Source organism: Rhipicephalus sanguineus, chromosome 10, assembly GCF_013339695.2.
Source record: "Rhipicephalus sanguineus isolate Rsan-2018 chromosome 10, BIME_Rsan_1.4, whole genome shotgun sequence".
Taxonomy (NCBI): domain Eukaryota; kingdom Metazoa; phylum Arthropoda; class Arachnida; order Ixodida; family Ixodidae; genus Rhipicephalus; species Rhipicephalus sanguineus.
The window spans coordinates 3,859,838-3,879,323 of record NC_051185.1 but is presented as its reverse complement, the minus strand read 5'-3'; the positions used below and the strand labels follow the sequence as shown (position 1 = coordinate 3,879,323).

General features: G+C 44.3%; 1 protein-coding gene across 3 annotated transcripts in view; it reads right to left on the bottom strand.

The window, feature by feature from the left end:
* Positions 1 to 953: 953 nt before the first annotated feature.
* The window catches only part of LOC119406839 (protein DEK), a 58,787-nt gene continuing 40,254 nt past the window's right edge, over positions 954 to 19,486 (bottom strand). For all 3 annotated transcript variants that reach the window (XM_049419923.1, XM_037673576.1, XM_037673577.2), the window contains exons 9-12: positions 12,229 to 12,314; positions 11,062 to 11,145; positions 9,738 to 9,806; positions 954 to 1,640 (exon numbers count right to left, since the gene is read on the bottom strand). In XM_049419923.1, the coding sequence (XP_049275880.1) occupies positions 1,629 to 1,640; positions 9,738 to 9,806; positions 11,062 to 11,145; positions 12,229 to 12,314 (251 nt within the window). In that variant the 3' untranslated portion in view covers positions 954 to 1,628. The remainder of the gene's footprint in view (positions 1,641 to 9,737; positions 9,807 to 11,061; positions 11,146 to 12,228; positions 12,315 to 19,486) is intronic.

The following is a 19,486-nucleotide window of genomic DNA, read 5'->3' as shown; positions in this document are numbered from 1 at the left end:
ACGCCTCTAAGCCAGAAATTTATTTCGTGGTGGAAAGGGAGGGGGAGTCAGAACCTTTATGCATGCTCGTGGTGGTTTGAACCTCCCAAACTCCCCTCCGCCTGCGCCAATAGTACACTCTAATCATAAGCGTGCGCAGGGTTCCCCTTCAGGGGGGGCGAAGGTTCGTCGCAGCGCCCCCCTCCCTATTATGTCAATGTATGCGGCTGTCTTTGCGCCCCTCTTCTCGCCCCCCCTACAATGTATAGGGCTGACTTTGCGCCCCCCCTTCTCGCCCCCTTGGCCCCCCCCCCCCTGCGCACGCCTATGACTCTAATTGGTACCGAGACTTCTACCAGAATCGTCAAGTCTGGGATCAGAAGTGCTTGCAATCCTTCAATTGTAGCTGGTAGTAGACAATGGGATGGCTGTGTAGTTTGAACATTTTACCCCGTCACCCTCCCCCCCTTTTTTAATGCAGTTGGATAGAGACCTCTTCCATTCTGTTCTCTTCCAGATTTGTGAATATTAGTTTATTGATGACCTTGACCTATTCTGGTACAAGAGACCACTTGCTCAACTGGTTGGTGCATATTTAATCTAATACTATTGGTTCGCAAGTTCACAATCGAATTCTTCCCCGATTGCAAGATATACGCTCGTGTTGGTGACCACACTGAGTGCTTGATTCTCCTGCATATGTAGAAGTTACGAATGTAGCCTTGAACATATTTCAATATGATTTCATTTTAAAGTAAAGTGCCAGCGCTCATTTGAGTTGGCAGCAACTTGCAATATCGTCATCAATATGATGCGTTTCCATTGAGTGTATGCGATTTCGCCAGTTGGCATTGATGTCACAGGTAAAAATGGGGCCCCTTCCATACCAAGAGACGAGCTCTCAGTGCCTGCTAATCCCACCTTGCTGTTCTGCCATGCCCACTAAAGCACACTAAAAAATGAGGAGCTTGATGTGCAAAATGAAAACCACTTTATTTCCACTCGCAAAAGTGATACGAGCTCAGGCATTTTAACAAGGCTTTGTGGCTGCTAAAACTATTACACAATGCACTAAAATCATTTTTTTGCCCCCGAGCAATGCCATCGTGGCTTTTAAATCCCTTCAAAAGGTTATACTTCTAGAACTGCAGCAGACCAACAATGAGTGAATGGCTTATATACAATGCACTTGACATAAAATAAAGTGAACACCGGAGTACAGATGCTGGGCTTGTGCACACTAGACTTGAATCAAGTCAAAATCAAGCTTGGGTAACAGAAAAAAAAAGGCAGTTAATTTCCAGCCAGAGATGTTGAAACAAATACCACGAGTGCACAACATAATAGAATGAATTGGCCACGACTACACAACTAGTTGGTGCTTCACCCCACTGTGCTGGGTCATCGAGGCGGAAGAAAGAGAATTCATTTTGTTCTTCGTAAAACGATTCGGTCTGCCACTAGTGAATTGCTCTTTGCACGCAGCCAACAGAACCTAACCAGTATGCCAACAAATGCGTGCCCCTGCCAAGACACGATGGAAAAGGAGGGCAGCAGCATCAGTCTAGGTAAATGGGATTAAAAAAAGACTCTCGTTGGGGACCATTCCTTGCTCAGCGCTGTTGCAAGGACTTCGGATGAGAACCCAATCATGAGATGAGCTGAAAAGAAGACGGAAGAGGTTGCACACACCACTGTTCAGCACTTCCTTGCATGTACAGGTAAGATCTCAATACAAGGGACAATCACAAATGGTTCGTCATGTTGCATACAAGAGAAACTCAGTTATCAGAGACATCTGAAAATAGCTTGTTTTACCCGTGTTCACCATGCTAACAACACTGCATACAAGAGACAACCAAGGGCAAATTTTTGGGTCCATAGAGTAAATTATTCACTATTTAGAAGGGAGGCAACCAAGACACACTCACACACCCTCCTTCCCAAGGAGATAGCATTCATGTCTAATTGATCGCCTTACTGCCTCTGCGCAGGCTGAATTTTCTGTAGTTTCATTGCGACAGTGGTGAAGTATATTTATGCTGACTGAAGGAATAAAACACATTTGGTTGTTAGTCAGCGCCGTGGTCCCGTGTCCTTTCTTGTCCCGTCTTTTTAGCGCTGTTTTTCACTCGTAATCATAGTACCAATCGGGACGCACTGCAAATTTTGTCCTTTCGGCTCAATTTTATTTTGCTCCGCAGCCGGATGTCCTTCCTTGCATGGTTGCAACTACAAATTGCACCAAACTTTTTGTAATTAAGATCTAATAGTCGCTGTTGCACTCCCACACCAACTGTGCAACAGGGTGCCACTGAGTTGGATTTTTGCTGCAGCGTCCTCAGTGTTTTTTGAATTTTTGGTTGCCTTGAGTGTCCACTGTAACAAGGTTTTATTTACATTGTAACACTAATTCCAGACTCCAAAAAGTGCCACCCACTGTAAACACCACCAAAGACAGTAAGAATATGCATACGTGACAACCCATAAAATACAAAATCTGCCTTTTTCCCAACACCTCAGCGCATGCGCCCTTCCCCTAGCGGAAAAGTCGCGAAATGTCTTTTCATCTCGGAGGCTTTCCTTTTGGCAATACCGGTTGTCCCGACCCCAACCAAAATGGCAGAGGAAAGCAAAAGAGGCGAATTTTGGCAAAGGAGAGAATCACACAAGAGAAAAAAAAACACTCCTTTAATGGGATACATTCACACTTTATTAATGGTTTACCTTCTGCAACATGCAAGCGGCAGCAAATGTGTAACACCACAACCTGACATTGTTTTTCGATGAGGGTTACATTTCCAGCAACTTTGGTGTAGCAGATTTCACCTGCTCCACGACTGCTTAATCGAAGTACGTGCCCATCCAGTTCCCTTCCAAAATCAGAAAAAAAAAAAAAAACCTTCAACAATATTTAACTCAAGACCAATGTGAAGCTTCCTTGCACAGAAAATTTACTTTTTGTAAAAATTGACAGAGCATTAGTAAAATCACTAAACAAGTCCCGATTTGTAAAGTCGGGAGAATTATAATGTTGTTTGTTAAAGTTGCTAAATATTAATTATAAAAGTGTAGTGAAACTTCAATACTGCAACAAATTTCATGCCAAAATTATGTTATTTCAAAATGTTGCACTGAAGTATGCAAATTGGGGATATGAACTAGGTTCATAAAGGGGAATCTCCTACATTTCCATAGAGTAGATCCACAAATGCTGACTATCAAGGCCCCACATGAAAGGAGTGAGCCTGTGCATCTGTGTGCAGTCATCTTCACCTAATGCGTGCACAGCTGAACAAACCTGTAGAGTGAGACTGTGTGCAACACGTCTGAGTGGATTAATACATGAAATATAATTCTACGAGACAAGAGTGATCAAGAATTATTTATAAGAACATGCAAAGTGTTATGTGTTGCATGATCCATGCAACACATAACATGCCTTGAGGCCATAGCACCCACTGATAATGCACTGGCTGTCAGTAAAGTAAGCAACAAGAATTTACATGTTTTGGTTATCTCAGATCTGCACATGCATATCTAGTCTTCAAGCATTCACACAAAAAATTTTTTTTCTTTTAGTTATTCATGAGCTTGCAGACCGGTCTCAGATAAAGGTGGTGTTTTAAGCAAATCAGCCTTTCGGTGATATTTTCTTGAAAATTCTTGTGGCTGACTGATGGAATGCATAATATCGCCCAATCTTGCTAATGCCAGTAGTGCTAATTTGCATAGCTTCTATTTCTGCAAGCTACCACTACTGTGGACAGGCATGGTACAGGTGGCATGGATTTGCAATCTCAACCACATCGGAATGATGGTGAGTGACACACCATCACAGCTCCATAACCTCAAAAGGTTCACGAAACTATTGGTTAAAACTGAGTTATCTGAGGAGCTACTAATGCCGGCAAGATTTTGCTTCTTGCTTTGAAATAATTGTATTTTTAGAATCTGCAGGGGTGCAACAGCTGAAATAAAATTTCGAGCAATTTTTAGAGCAGCAAAATGTTGCTTTTGAAGCACGAAAATCCAAATTCGGGGCAGTATAACAAAGGCTTACTTTTAGAAAACAAAACAAAAATATGTAAAAACCATTTAACGTCATCTATGTGTGCACTGCTATTTCAATAAAAGCACCCCACAGTGCAAACAATGACAAAGTCCACACTAGCATTTGCAGCACCTATCAAATCCTTTGAGAGGCACTGCAAATGCTAATGTGGACCTGCCAATCTGCAGACCTCGAAATTCGGAAGATTCGTGAAGCAGGAGCAAGTGGGTGTGGCAAAAAAAAAAAAAAAAAGAACTGGCGTATGTTTTTGTTTATTCTTTCTCAAGGCCGCAGAAACACCATACACAGCTCTGAACAATTGCCAGTAATTTTTTTTAGACGTCAGCAATCATACCGGTTTTTTCGTAACTATATGGCATGCGTGAGTAATCAAGGAACAAGTGTCCCGTGACAGCTAGTACTAATAGCCCCTTCTAAATATTAGTACGCTCTACCGCACTGCAATGACGTACTATGGCAAAAGTGGCTTAAACCGCGTTCTGCAAGTGATACAAGGCCAGGAAATTTGAGAACCGCTGCCCTTTTATTTTTTTCCACAGTGGGGTTAGGGTCTGCGCATCTGGATTAGATTGGATGATGATGCCCAAATTGCAAGTGGCTAACGCGGACTCCATTTCTTGCTAAAATTAGCGCAACTGAGAAATTTTTGAGGCTGGTCGGTCATTTTGGCACAGTGTGGCACAATTTCAACAAATTTCCCAGTTTTGGCTCAGCTTGGTGCACAGATAAGGAACTGTATCAAATTGGTGCAATTGTTGCACCCCGGAATGTGTAGTACTGAAGTAACACAAAAACAAAGTTGTGACAGAAACATTTAATGAAGCTGAAAGAAATGTTAATCTTGGAGAGCACATTTCACACCAAGGGCACACTTACACAGAGGAGAGACCAGCTAAAGCGGGCAGGTATACCAAGCACCTCCTCGAAAGTGGGAATTTCACAAGTGGCCAGAGCGATCCCCCCCTTTTTTTCCCACAATGCCACAGCTTTCTGCTTTACCAGAGCCAACCTGAATGCGACGTATGCCAACTGTGTCCACCAACGCTCAGCTGGGCTGCCCTTTCCAAAGACACAATGCCTGTGCTACATGACAAGTGACACAGTAGAATGCCACTTGCAGTAATAGCTTGTTAACTCGAACTCTTGTATCTCGAAAATCAGCAAAGCCAAAATTTTACTCAGCACCCAACCATTTACCATAAGTGCAGTGTATTTATTTCCTTTTATCTGGAAGTATTTCCGGGCCAACTTTTAGATATCTTGAAATCTTGACCGAGAGTGTACAAAAAAACTTTACCGCCGCACCGTTTCACGTTTGCGCGAGGCTGCTGCGTGTACGACAAAGCAGACGCTGTTGCCGAATGTGAAGTTGGAGCCTAGTGGCGCAAAAACTCTGTTGAGCAATCCTGTGCCATGTCGTGATGCGATAGCCGTGCACAGAGGCAGGCCCTGCAAAATAGTGCCTTTGGTGCAGTTAATTTTGTTTACGTTACAGTTAGAGGTGCGATCTGAGCACTTGGTGTTTTTTTTTCTACCTGTGCAAAACACATGGCACGGATTTTTTTCGTTGGCCGTGCAGTGTGGTGAGGATAATGCCGCCAAAGCAAAGCAGGTCACTGACGCCACAGAGAGAGGTAGCCTGAATCAAAGAGCGGGTTCAAGGCTGAAAGTTTCCAGATGTCGGAGCAGGCTTCCAGTCACCACAACATAATAGAGAAGGGCGATGCTCTGGACTTGGAGGAGTACTGACACAAATATCAAATATTTTCGGATTATAGCTGTAAATAAAAACACGGGTGTCGATAACCTTAAAAAGAGTAGCGTGGTGCCTGGGAATGCGCCAAATATACTTTTAATACCGCTACCTTAAAGAAACGCTTTCAGTTTCGATATCAAAGGGGCGGTTTCACAATGACTTGTAAACACTGTCTGACGTTACGGGGAGACGGCAACTCGTGACGTACTAGAAGCAGCTGTCAGTCCAAAATGGTGCAATTAAATGAGTGAATTGTCATCATACGACTCCTACAGCAACTTCTCCTATTTAGGCCGCATGCAGGACCCAGATAACTCAGTGGAACTGTGTTGACGGGTGATGATGTCTATTGCAGTGAGGGTTGACTTGCAGATGCTGGGCAATGAAAACTTTAAAATCCAAGTAAAATATTTTATACGAGTCAGCTCAGGTGTATGGAGAGTGTTACCAAGGAAACAAAAAATGTCCCTTTTGCAATGCCTCAAGATCGTGTCAGTACTCCTTAGGGGTGGGCTTCCCCGCTCTCACCTGCAACATTGGCTGCTTTGACCGTTTTGTTAAGCGAAAAAACACGGTGTGGAAGCCTGCACACTGTGAACACGGCAGTGTTGACACAGCTACGACACCAGAAACTCGCTTGCCTTTATGCAATATACAGTTCAGTACAGTGCACACACGATGTGTGAAGCAACTTGAGGACGCTTTGCTGGGTCCAAGTGTTACCGCAAAGCAGACCAGCCTGCACTAAATAAAAGGCAGTGCCGAAAAACACAGTGAATGGCTCTGGTATGTCCTTAAACCTTTACAAAGAGCCAGTTACAGTCAAACCTCGTTACAACGAACACCACATTAACGAACATTTCAAATTAACGAACATTTAAGAAATCCCGTGCCGACTCCTTATAGTTTCAATGTAAAAATATTTCACTACTACGAACTTCAGAATAACGAACATTTCAGGATAACGATCGTTATTTAATTCCCGTGTAATCTTAACAACACCTCAGTACTACGAAATGCGAGGATTCTTAGATTTCAGTGTATCGGTCATGGCAGTCGGAGCTGTCAGGTAGCAGACGACACAGCGCGAAGAGCGGACGCCCTCCCGCAAAAACCTGAGATGGCGCGGGAGGAGAAAGACGCGGGTGGAGAACTTTTTTCTTTCCCTCCGTTGCGGAGGCGACAACGCATCAGGTTTTGTAAAGGCCCAACCGCATGCATTGCACGCGAGTTTCGAGCGAAGGCGACTGCGACAAACGGCGACGGGAGCACCCACATGTTCGCGACAAAGTGTCACGGTTGCTCGATTGAAAATTATTGCGTGCACGCAGGCAAATTACGAAAAAGTATTACAAAGTAGATGAATGACAACATGCCAAATTTATTATTGTCTTGTTTGAGATAATGATGCCATAAAAGTGTTTCATGACTTTCTTTTTTCGCAATCTTATGTTTAACCGCGACAGTAGTATCTGCTGTGATCCCATGGGGCGCCCGGAAGCGTATGCTGCCTACGCTACGTTGCACTTTGCAAACTGCGTCATGTTGGGGTTATTCCCCGAGGCGCATCTCAACAACGTTTCCTCTTGCTGTTATAGAACGTTTAAGAAAAGCCGCAGCGCCTCACATCGTTGCTTCGCAGGGAGAAGGGCTACGGGGCTACCTCACACGACGACGATATTGACATTGCAGCAAAATACCACCAATGCAGCAAGCTACCACTGAAACATCAAAACGAACCGTCAATCAAAATTAACAACAAAATACAGCCGCTGCCTCGCTCTCCGCGCGAGATGGGGCTGTAAAGAAGGTAGTCTATAACTTGCATTCCTTGAAGTACGCGCCGATTGGAAGCATCACGAGCAAATTGCAACCGAAGCGAGGGTCAGAGATGCTGCCATGTTGCCGGATATCGTCATGCTCACTTCCGGGCGACAAGCGATGTTTTCTGGCTTTCCAGAAACCTGCGACGCGACAAGCGACGGCGATGGATGGCCTGGATGGCCCTCCGCGACAGCAAATCCTGTCGGCCGTCGCTCAAAACTCGCGTGCATGCAGTTGGGCCTTAAAGGATTGCAGCGATGACATGGACGACGATGTCACGGTAGCACCCGAAGATCGCGACGAGTCTGTGTTGGCCACAGATGCGTTGGACTACTTGAGGAAACTCCGCATATTCATAGAAAAAAGCGGAACAGAGACCGAAGCGACGCATAAAAATGCGGACGGTCTAGAATCGTTCGTGACGCAGAGTTTGTGCTGCACCCGTCAAAAAACGATCACGGACTATTTCAAATAAACGTGCCTTGTCTGACGTTCACATGTGCATTGTTGTGAGAAATGAGTTCAAGGAGGTACCGTTGCAAAGGTAGGACGTTTGCGTTACTGAAATTCTATTATGGTAAATTTTTGGGCTTTCACTATAATGACCTTTCAGAATAACGAACATTTTTCCGCGGTCCCCTGAAGTTCGTTATACCGAGATTTCACTGTATATGCTCTTGTTAAAAAGCCTTTAGACAAAACTCACGTTTTCACTGCAATTTCTGCAACTTTTCTTATCACAAAATTTTTTCTGGTTTATAACACTCCTCCTCTGAACGCAGCCTCCTGCTCAAGAAGCTAGCGGATGGGAGCACAGAAAGCACTCATGGCTATCACAAGTGCAGCAACATGCCAGGCATTCGTGAAAACAAAATGTATCTTGCTTCCATGGCCAACCAGGCAGTCTGCGCAACTACGCAGACATGCCGCTTGCCTGGTGTACATTTACCTCAATTCCACAACAAGGCATACACACAACTACATGATAAGTGCATCAAGTCCTTGAAGGACAGTGCCAATTGTAACACATGAGGAACAACAGGTGTTAATATATGCCTAGTTATACAATCGTGATGAAAGTATGCTCCAGGCAAATGGCACACTTTTCTTCTGGAATATACAAGACATTTTGCCTGCATTTTCTTTTGTCTAAAAATGCCAACACTCATACTACAGTAGAACCCCGCTGATACGTTTTTGAAGGGACCGTAGGAAATAAACGTAACAGACGGGAAACGTAAGAGCCGAAAAACAGGAAAAACGACAAAATATTTAGTGGTACAGAATTTTATTTCAATGCTTACGAGCAGCTGGAAAATTGGTGCGCTCAGCCGCGATCTAGTCGATGGATAGAAACGCGGAGCTGGGGACGGCCTCATCCACAGAAATGTAATCAACGTATGTGATTTTTTTAACACCAACAGCTGTAGGCATGAAAGAACTAAGCACACGCAATCACGACCAACGCGGCGAGTCCGACCGCGAACCGCGCGCACGACCATGCGAGCTCCAACCAGCTCGAACTCCTCCCGTCCTCCGACAAATAATGATGATGATGAGTCTACGCCAACGCGATGGCAGAAGTGAATGCCAATCTCAAATGCCTTGCTTTCGCGAGCAATTACGTCATAGACGCCATGTTTGTGCAATACAAATCTCAAAGGCTATGCTTTTGTCAATAGTAAACGCCAATCTCGAAGGCCTTGCTTTCGCGAGCAATTACGTCATAGACGCCATCTTTGCACTTTGAATCTCGAAGGCCATGCTTTTGTTTGAATCAATTGAAAGATCCTGTTGCTTGCGCCTCTCATGCGGCTAATATTACGGTCAAACGAGGACAAGCTGCGTGAAAATGCACCATGGCCGCTCTCTTCGGTAGTCACTCGGTCGGCTCCGAGCGCACTTCGCAACGTATCATACGGGAACGGTCCGACAGTTACGACGGAACAGCGGGGTTCCCAATACATTGTATCCTATGGGAGCTATGCCGGGACCGGCGGAAAACGACGTAACAGCCAGGAAAACGCAGCAGTGAGGAACGTAACAGCGGGGTTCTACTGTATAAATTTGCCTTTTACTAAAAGTCAGTCAGAAATACTTTACCGATCGTACTGTTGACTTGATATACTCCTTTTTGCCAGAGAGGTCATGGTTGGGATACTTGTCGAAGACCTGTAAAACATTTACACTCCGCTTAGATACAAACAGCCAACTTGACCGAGTTGGTTCTAGGCTGTATAAATACTCTGCCATATGCAGTATGCGCCAGGCAGAAAAAGCCAGAAAAAAAAAAGAAAGAGAGAATGCACAAATTGCAAGGCATATCCCCTAGTCTCAGAATGGCACGGTTTTTGAGAGATGCTCCACCAAGCTTGTAAAAAGGCACTGTTGTTACAGCTCTGGACCACGGAGCAAGAATTATTGTGGAGGCCAAACAGCACTTGCTCCCAATAAAGTAATGGCACAGGCATGTGGTGCACTCCCCACAGTGGCTGACATATCCTTCGGGATTCCTAATGATTAGCTCTTTTCGAGTGCAGCATGTCAGGTAATTTGGGCAGTTCGTCATTTCAGGTTCTTGACATTACTGAATGGATTCTGGAGAAGCCTGAACAACCAACTCCGGGCAGTGAAAAGAGCTGGCTGTCAGATACTGCCTGAACGTCACCTCTCCGTGGAAAATCAAATTTAAAGAGACACTACAGAGAAAAACGATTTTCTGCGTATTAGTAAATTACAATTTCACAGTACTGAAAACACCACTCTTACCACGAGAAGACGCTTGGTAACTGAGAAAACACATGAAAAGCAAATGTGGGTGGCGCCACCATCTTAAAATACCCGCACCAAACACCGTGATGTCGTAGATTTTGACGGCGTCTACTAGGTCATACGTAGTTCCTAATCAGTACAAATGAAGTACATTGTCCTCTGGGAGGGCCATAGACTTAACACACCAAGTTTCAGGAAATTTCGTTGAGCCAATGCCACCAAATACTAAAGATACATGTTGAAATCCGTGACGTCACACGCCAAGATTATGGTGTGAAACTTCAAAATGGAACGTTGACCTTGATTTTCTCCTCTGTTAATAAACATATGATGGTGAAATCCACGACAACAGAGTTCTCGGAGTACAATTTATCAATCTAAACCGATTCATTGTTTCTCTTTAGGGTCAGTTGTCTCTGTCACGACAATGTGTGGAATGACACACACACAAAAAGAACTACTAGTGTATTAACAATGACGATAAGGCTGACTGAAAAAGAAAAGTTTCGTTCCCCAGAGCGTTTTACCAGCAAAGGAAGAGCGGGAGCATGGCCTCCAACCTTAACGGTGCATTTATCAAGTCCGAATTTTTGGAGTCCAAAAAAATCCTTCGGCGACTGTACTGTGTTACCAGTAATAAAGAGCTTGGGCTGACCTCATGAATGACCTTCTTCATGGTGATCTCCTCCAGGTCAGCCCCATCCAGGATGCCTCTGATCAGCTCCTTGATGTCTGCTTCCTGGGTACACAGCACACCTTCAAAAACTCTCGGAAAGAGCTCCTTGTGCAAATATTTCAGGGAAACACAAATGTGCAGCAAAATTTCTCAACTGGCGTAGGGGCAATCGATCCCATGCCGATTCAGAGATTGCACGAAGGGAATTCACCTGGAGTTGAGTATATGAACGTTTTTTAAAAGCAGTGCTTATCAATTCAGCAGATTACCAAGCACTTTGCCTGCAATATGAAGAATGTCAACAGCACTGAAGTCAAACGAATGCCATTATGAATACCGGCAGCAGTACAACCTTCCAGAAGCTTCAGCTGTAATGCTGCGCACAATATCATCCTCCCGTGTGAAGAAAGGCCTTCATTTCAGCTAGAACTTTTTTGTGTAGCTTAGGAGCTTCGAAAGGTGAGTTTTGTACAAGCTAATTTGATGGAGTCACAACTGACAAACAGCAGCAATACACCCCCCTCCCACCTTGTTGCACCAAGGAAAAAAAAAATGTATCCTAGCATAATACCCACACCATTGACGGCCCCGTAATGCTGGCTTTATATAGTCACACACACACATGCACAGAGTATACACACTGCACAACCACAACGTGCTTATCCGCACAACAAGCATACCAGTGTTTATTTTTACCTAAACATTAATAGTGTGCTTAGTGGGGGATGGGGAGCCATATCTACTAAGCTGGTTAGGTTGTCAGAGGCCAGAAGCTCCTCTCTTGCTTGTGCCTGGGCTGCTGAGCACCTGTTATCCTCTTTGACAAGGCATGGTGGCATCTAACCTTAGGAATGGCAAGCACACTCGCAGTAAGATATAAAGTAAGATATAAAGTAAGAAGTAAGATATAATTTGCAATGACGGGCTGGCGACGATGCACGCCTCACGACACAGCACACATTGCAGTGAAGCTGCACTTCCTTACACAGCACAGTGTATAACGGTGTGCTTCTTTCCTGCCCTTTCAGCACAATGATGCGTTTTAGAGCACTATAGCACAGGAAAAGCAGATTGGCACAGCGGGGTGCATATAGTACCGCACTTCTGCCTCTGCCTTATCGCTACTGCTCAGTAAATCAAGCTCACCGTGGGCTCTGTACAGTCAGTAGCCTTGGCAGATGCCTTGCCATCTGTGGCAGGCTTCTCGTCTGCTTCGTCCTCGTCCTCAGACTCTGTAAGGGTTTGAAATGACACATGTGCGCTGCTTTCACAGGCAGGGCCAACTACACCTCAAACCTAGAAGCACATGCCGAGGCTCGGTTTGTGTTCACAACGAAACAAGAATCACAGCCAACAAGTTACTACACATTGAAGAAAGGCCGCTCAGAAAATCAAGGCAAATAAAAATCTGGGACAGGACAGGAAGAATGCAGGAGTTGTACAGTACAGCGCTTCCAGCGCTTGTGTCGTCCTTTTTTTTTTCGTGTTTTGTGTATCTGTCTTAACCTGGTGTGCGCTGCCGTTTATCGCGAATTGTACAGTACAGTAACGTTCCATTAACTCAAGAGTGGTAAAAACTAGAGCTGTGCAAATAGCGAAATGTTGAGTGCGAAGCAAATTCAAATATTAAAATGTGAGTGCGAATCGAATCGAATGTTTTTCGAATAGTTGTCGAATATTTGTCAAATATTTTTTTAGTACTCAGAAGCGAAATTACAGAAAAAAGTTGCAGAGGATCCCCAAGCATGTAATACTGTATTAGATTGAGCGCAAATGGACGGGACACAAGATGACAAGACGACTACACGAGCGCTCACCAGCAACTGGTTTTATTCGGAAAAAACATAGGTTTATAAAGCATAGTACACCACAAGCGCGCCTGCGCACACATCAAGTGAGAAAAAAGACTATTAAAAAAGGTTATCCTAAATTCCGCTGAATCAACTGAAACTCACTCCCCCGCAAGCATACCGACGTTTGGCTAACACAATCGGTGCCTTTCTTTTTGATGTGAAATGCCTCCAGAAGCTCACGTGCCATGGTGTCTTTGCTGCGGCCCAGTACCTTTAGTTCAGTAAAAAGAGGCTCACAGTCGCACTCCGCGCAGTGCGCCGATCATTTGTGAGCGACAGCTCGTGCTCACATGCCCGGTCGTTGACACACCGGCTCGTTTGTCCGATATAGGACTTCCCGCAGCTCAGTGGCAACTCATCCACGACCGCCTCCGCACAATCCCTGGGTGATTCCACGAGAGATGGAACATGCCTGTCCGGTCACAATATTTGTTTTGCCTGGGTTTTTTATATGTTATGTGGGCACATTCAAAGTGCATGGAACTGAAAATTTTATTTCCAAGAAACGCTCCCAGCACGCCAAAAAAATATTTGAAGGTGGTGGCGCGGGCCTCCTGTTTTTGCTCACTGCAATGTTTTCAGATTTCACGGCCGAATTTAGCGCGAACTATAAATGATGTGTCAAAATTTTTTTTTGCTGGTTTTAATACGCATTACTGTGAATTACATCCACGCTTTTTTATGCCGTCCTCAAAAAGAAGAAAATGTGAAAAAATGGCAAACACGGCCGAAATAAAAAAAAGGGTCCTAAGTTTGAGGCGCCTTGGGGCCTTTGCTATTACAAACAGATACCTGAAAAAAATGTCAAATATAGAAAAGAGCCTTTGCAACATTTATACGGAAGATCATTTTCCTGCGGGCAGTGCAAAAAAAGGAAAAAGATAGTTAAAAAGAGTTTTTTCAAAAAAGTACATTTTCAAAAAATAAAATAAAAAAACTCCGGTCTCAATTTTGACGACAATTTTTTATCGAAGCGCGCTTATGTCAGTGAACACACGGTTTTAATATCATATGTCCTCATTTGCTTTGTTTACGAGATATAACTGGCCAAAATGACCCTTACTGTGTGTGCTCACTTCAGTGCGACTGATTGTTGTTATTAGCTTGCATTGTGCGTAAATCTGTTTTAATTATTCTGCTTCAGCAAAACCTTGCTCTGGTGGCTTTTCGTCAAGAAAAATGTGTTCTCAGATTTTATTTGCTTCTAGCGTGTGCGAAAGTGGGCTGCTGCCGCCCTCTAAAGGGTGATTCCACGAGAGATCAAACATGCCTGTCCGGTCAATATTTTTGTTTTGCCTGTGTTTTTATATGTTATGTGGGTACATTCAAAGTGCACGGAACCGAAAATTTTATTTTCAAGAAACGCTCCCAGCGTGCCAAAAAAATATTTGAAGGTGGCGGCGCGGGCCTCCTGTCTTTGTTCACTGCACTGTTTTCGGATTTCACGGCCGAATTTAACGCGAACTATAAATGATGTGTCGAAAATTTTTTGTTGGTTTTATTACGCATTACTGTGTCCATGCTTTTTTACACCGTCCTCAAAAGGAAAAAAGAAAAATGTGAAAAAAAATGGCAAACCTGGTCCAAATCAAAAAAACAAATCAAAACTTCAAAAAAGTGTCAAGTATTTCAAGGAGCCTTTGCAACATTTATGCGGAAGATCGTTTTCCTACAGGCAGTGCAAAATAAGAAGAAAATAGTTAAAGAAGTGAGTTTTTTTCAAAAAAGTACATTTTCAAAAAAAAAAAAAAAAACTCAGGCCTCAATTTTGACGACGTTTTTTTATCGAAGAGCGCTTATGTCAGTGAAAACACCGTGTTAATATGTATGTCCTCATTTGCTTTGTTCACGAGATTTAACGGGCCAAAATTACCCTTGCTGTGTGTGCTCACTTCAGTGAGATTGATAGTTGTCATCAGCTTGCATTGCACGTAAATCTAGTTTTAATTATTTTCCTGCAGTAAAACTTTGCTCTGGTGTCTTGTCGTCAAGAAAAATGTATTCTCAAACTAATTGTTTCTAGCGTGTGCGGGGGTGGTCTGCTGCCGCTCTCTAAAGGCCTAACGCGTACGCAGTTTGCAGCTTACAACCTCAACTTACCCCGCCAGTATTCGCTAATCAGAAGCACGCGAGACACCGCGAACACATGGTTTAGGTCACTTTTTCAAAACTCTCCTTGCACACAGAATAAAGCATCTGTATGCAGCGAAGGCCAACTTAATCTGTAACTGAATGCCACAATCAGCAGGCGCGCTGTTCTGCAGTTGTTTTCTCACTGCCTGCTTGCTTCCGTTCCATTACGTGCATTGTACGCTCTAACCATCTTCCCCATTCGACGCACACTGTGCCTAAACAACATTTGTAAAAAGTTAGCTCAATCATTTCTGAGCCGTTTATTTCACTTCCCGCTATCACATGTTTTCGGCGTCGCAGATAACGTCTTCCTGTATCATCTCGACCTTTACCTCAGCATTTCAACAGCCAGAAAACGTGCGGTGCGGCATGATTAAGCCATGAGTGGCCGAAGCTGCCCAATTGATGACGTTTTGTTGCCACTTTACTAAAGTGCTTTTTCACGTCGAGGACAGCAGAAGTCATTGGTGGCGCCAGACGGACATTACCCTTAGTTTTGACAATAAGTGTGGCCTACAAATTAATTATTACAGCCCAAAGCGCTTAGACACCCTTAGTCATAAAATGTTAAACCGTGAGCAGCTCTGGAAACGCATTCATGACAGCTGCGCAGATGTGAGATAATTTGTGCGGCGCCGTTCAGTATAAACGTTTCGGCTTGCTCTAGGTCTAGCTGTTCGCTACACGCGATGCGCGCGCCCCATGGCTACGTCTGATTATTCTGTGCCGATTATTTACGCGTTCACAAAAAGAAGATTGCTGAGGAAAACATTTTCGTTGCGCAAATTTTTTTCTTTGCTCTTTTTGTTGTTGCCTATGCCTCCAGAAGCTGCTGTCATAGGCTGAGGATCTTCGCGACACTTGCGAAGTCTGCTTGCATTGCTTTACGCTCCTCAAGGAAAACCTGTCTACATCTAACCGCGATGAGGTAGACCAGATATTTCTTCAGGAAGAAGAAGCGATTGATATCTTGAACAGACATGCCCATCTTTTCTCTGATGATTGTAGGCGAGGTTGTAGGCTGCAAACTGTTTACACGTTAGCCATTTAGATGGCGGCAGCAGCCCACTTTTGCACACGCTAGACACAAATAAAATCTGAGAACACATTTTTCTTGACGAAAAGCCACCAGAGCAAGGTTTTGCTGAAACAGAATAATTAAAACTGGGATTTACGCACAATGCAAGCTAATAACAACCATCGGTCGCACTGAAGTGAGCACACACAGTAAGGGTCATTTTGGCCAGTTATATCTCGTAAACAAAGCAAATGAGGACATATGATATTAAAACCGTGTGTTCACTGACATAAGCGCTCTTCGATAAAAAATTGTCGTCAAAATTGAGACCGGAGTTTTTTTTAAAATTTTTTTGAAAATGTACTTTTTAAAAAAAACTCTCTTTTTAACTATTTTTTTCCTGTTTTTGTGCTGCCCGCAGGAAAATGATCTTCCGTATAAATGTTGCAAAGGCTCTTTTCTATATTTGACATTGTTTTCAGGTTTCTGTTTGAAATAGCAAAGGCGCCAAGGCGCCTCAAACCTAGGACCCTTTTTTTATTTCGGCCGTGTTTGCCATTTTTTCACATTTTCTTCTTTTTGAGGACGGCATAAAAAAAGCATGGACGTAATTTACAGTAATGCGTATTAAAACCAGCAAAAAAAATTTCGACACATCATTTATAGTTCGCGCTAAATTCGGCCGTGAAATCTGAAAACATTGCAGTGAGCAAAAACAGGAGGCCCGCGCCACCACCTTCAAATATTTTTTTTGCGTGCTGGGAGCGTTTCTTGGAAATAAAATTTTCAGTTCCATGCACTTTGAATGTGCCCACATAACATATAAAAAACCCAGGCAAAACAAATATTGTGACCGGACAGGCATGTTCCATCTCTCGTGGAATCACCCAGGGATTGTGCGGAGGCGGTCGTGTATGAGTTGCCACTGAGCTGCGGGAAGTCCTATATCGGACAAACGAGCCGGTGTGTCAACGACCGGGCACGTGAGCACGAGCTGTCGCTCACTTGAAGGCTCACTTGAAACCCGCAGCATCGAGCGGCCGCTGCTGCGGGTTTGTCAAGCGGCTGATCGCGTGACAAAGCTTGCTGAACGATGACACCTGGCTGCGCGTTTATTGGTGTTGAGCTGCTGATTTGTGATTATGTCACGTACAAGTATTTTTAACAACTTATATCCGAGTTTCAGCACATAACGAGCGACGTGGCTGCTAGGATGGCATGGTCTCATTTGACGCACTATAACTTGATAGCAACCAAAATAATGCAACGTTTTTTTCTGCAGAATGGTAGATAACATCTTTGACTTCAATCAGAGGGATTTTTTAAAAAATTAAAAATGGCCTTTTTGAGAAAATTATTTTCAAAGTTCGGCGTTTTTGGTAAATTACTTACGTTTGAGCCCTATTATTGAGTAAAACGGAGCGCGATAAAACCACGCAAGTTATTTTAAAAGAGAGCGAAAGTATCAAAGTTAATATGTACCGATTTTTATTATCCTCACTTTAACTTGCTTGCAACAATAAATTCCTGAAATACAGGTATTTTGTGCAATTTGGCAAGTTTGTGATTTTTTTCTTCAAAAGTGCTTCGACAAGCAAAGGAAATAATAGACTCGTAAGATTGTATTTCACTTGTTCTAAAGGGGAATAAATATTGCGACGAAGAAGTACACCGCTTTTTCCCTAGGTGCGCTCAAAATTCAAAAATCGCAAAATTGCCGGAAAAGTGTTCTTTGCGGCCAAAATTTGTATTTTTTTTTTCTGGCCAACAAAATTTTTTTTTCACAAAAATAACTGCAATACAGTGCAGACCACTTATAACGTAACCGCATATAGTGCAGGACCGGTTATAATGCGGTCTTTTTCGACTCCCGTTCACCCTCCCATAGAACCGCATGTATACGCATACCGCTTATTGTGCAGTCCCCCAAGATGAAATACCGCTTATAATGCGGTTGCGGGAAAATATTTCTGACAAACGCGGTAGCGAGTGCGGTTCTCAAAGGAGGTACGCCGCTGGGGAGGGAGCGACGAGGTCGTTACGACGGGCGAGGGCACGCACAGTGAACGAACGAGGGGCGGAGGGAGGAAAAAGACCGCGGCAGCGCTGTGCGGGCTCGCCGAGTGGGGAAAGATGGTGGTTGCCTAGGCGACGGAGTAGCCTTTGCACCGGCGGCGGCAAGGCGGCAAGGCTCCGCGGCCGCTTGCCGGCAGCGCGTAACGCGTGGAACGTACGATCGCGTCCTCATCAAGTGCGCTTTAAAGTAAGTTTCCTGTCGGGAAAAGCGTCGTCGTTATCACACTTGCTACAGATATCGCGTTTGCGACCTCGTCCGCAAATTGAAAAGTTTTGCGGCTTCATGACGCGAGCTTTCGCCTTTTCTGCCAGTGCGCGGACTTAAACGAGCTTGGCGGGCTTTTGTCGCCGTTGATCTCCTGGCCGCGAACACAAACTTCGTATCACGCGCGCTGTTCTTAAGTTAGTGCTTGAGTGCGATCTTTTCGACGTCCGACCTTCATGTTTTCTTGGACAAACTTCCCACGACAACATGCTGAACGGCACGCTAGGCCTAATCAGCGTTGGTTGCTTTTCGGTAGCGGTCGCGGACGATAAAAGTTGCGGTTTGGTGCGGAATCAACGAAACTTTTTGCGATGGCTGCACTTGAAGGGAAGAGAATCATATAGTTAATGAAAACGAGGGCATGGTTGGCACATGCAACTCTCGAATTGTGGTTCCGGATTCGATTGCAATGTCTTGGACATCGCGTGCGCGCCCGTGAAATCGAACGATCGGTACCGCTCAGCACGTGAAATTTCGGTCGCGATTCGACATGGTTTTGTGTAATGCGCATACCTCGAGGTGGCCTGAAACGTAGTCGGCGAATTTCCGCGATGGCAGTTTGTTTTGTTTGCTTTTTTTCCCCGTGTTCATTTCGTTGGCAATGCAGGTCTTTGGCGGTTAATTTTTGAACATTCGGACATTTAAGTGGTTGTAAGCGCCCCAAATCGCATATGTCGATTATCGGACACGCGAGGCTACATGCTCAACACGTTTCGCGCAAGTGCAGCCTTTGAAGAAGGTTGTTTTGGTTATAGTGCGGTACCGCTTATAGTGCGGATATTCGCGACTCCGGCGACTTACGTTATAAGCGGTCTATACTGTACCATTGTCAGGGGTGGAAGCGGGCTTGAGTGTTTTGGAGCAGCTCAGGGAGCAGGCATAATGCTGTTTTGGAGCAGCTTTGGAGCACCAAAATGTGTGTTTTGGAGCAATGCAAGTTAGTTTTGGAGCAGAATTCTAGGGTCAAACATGACTGTTGTTTAATTGTTTTTATTTCTGGTAAACATTAGAAGTTCCAACGATTTTAGAAAACATACAATACTGATGAACCAACCACAC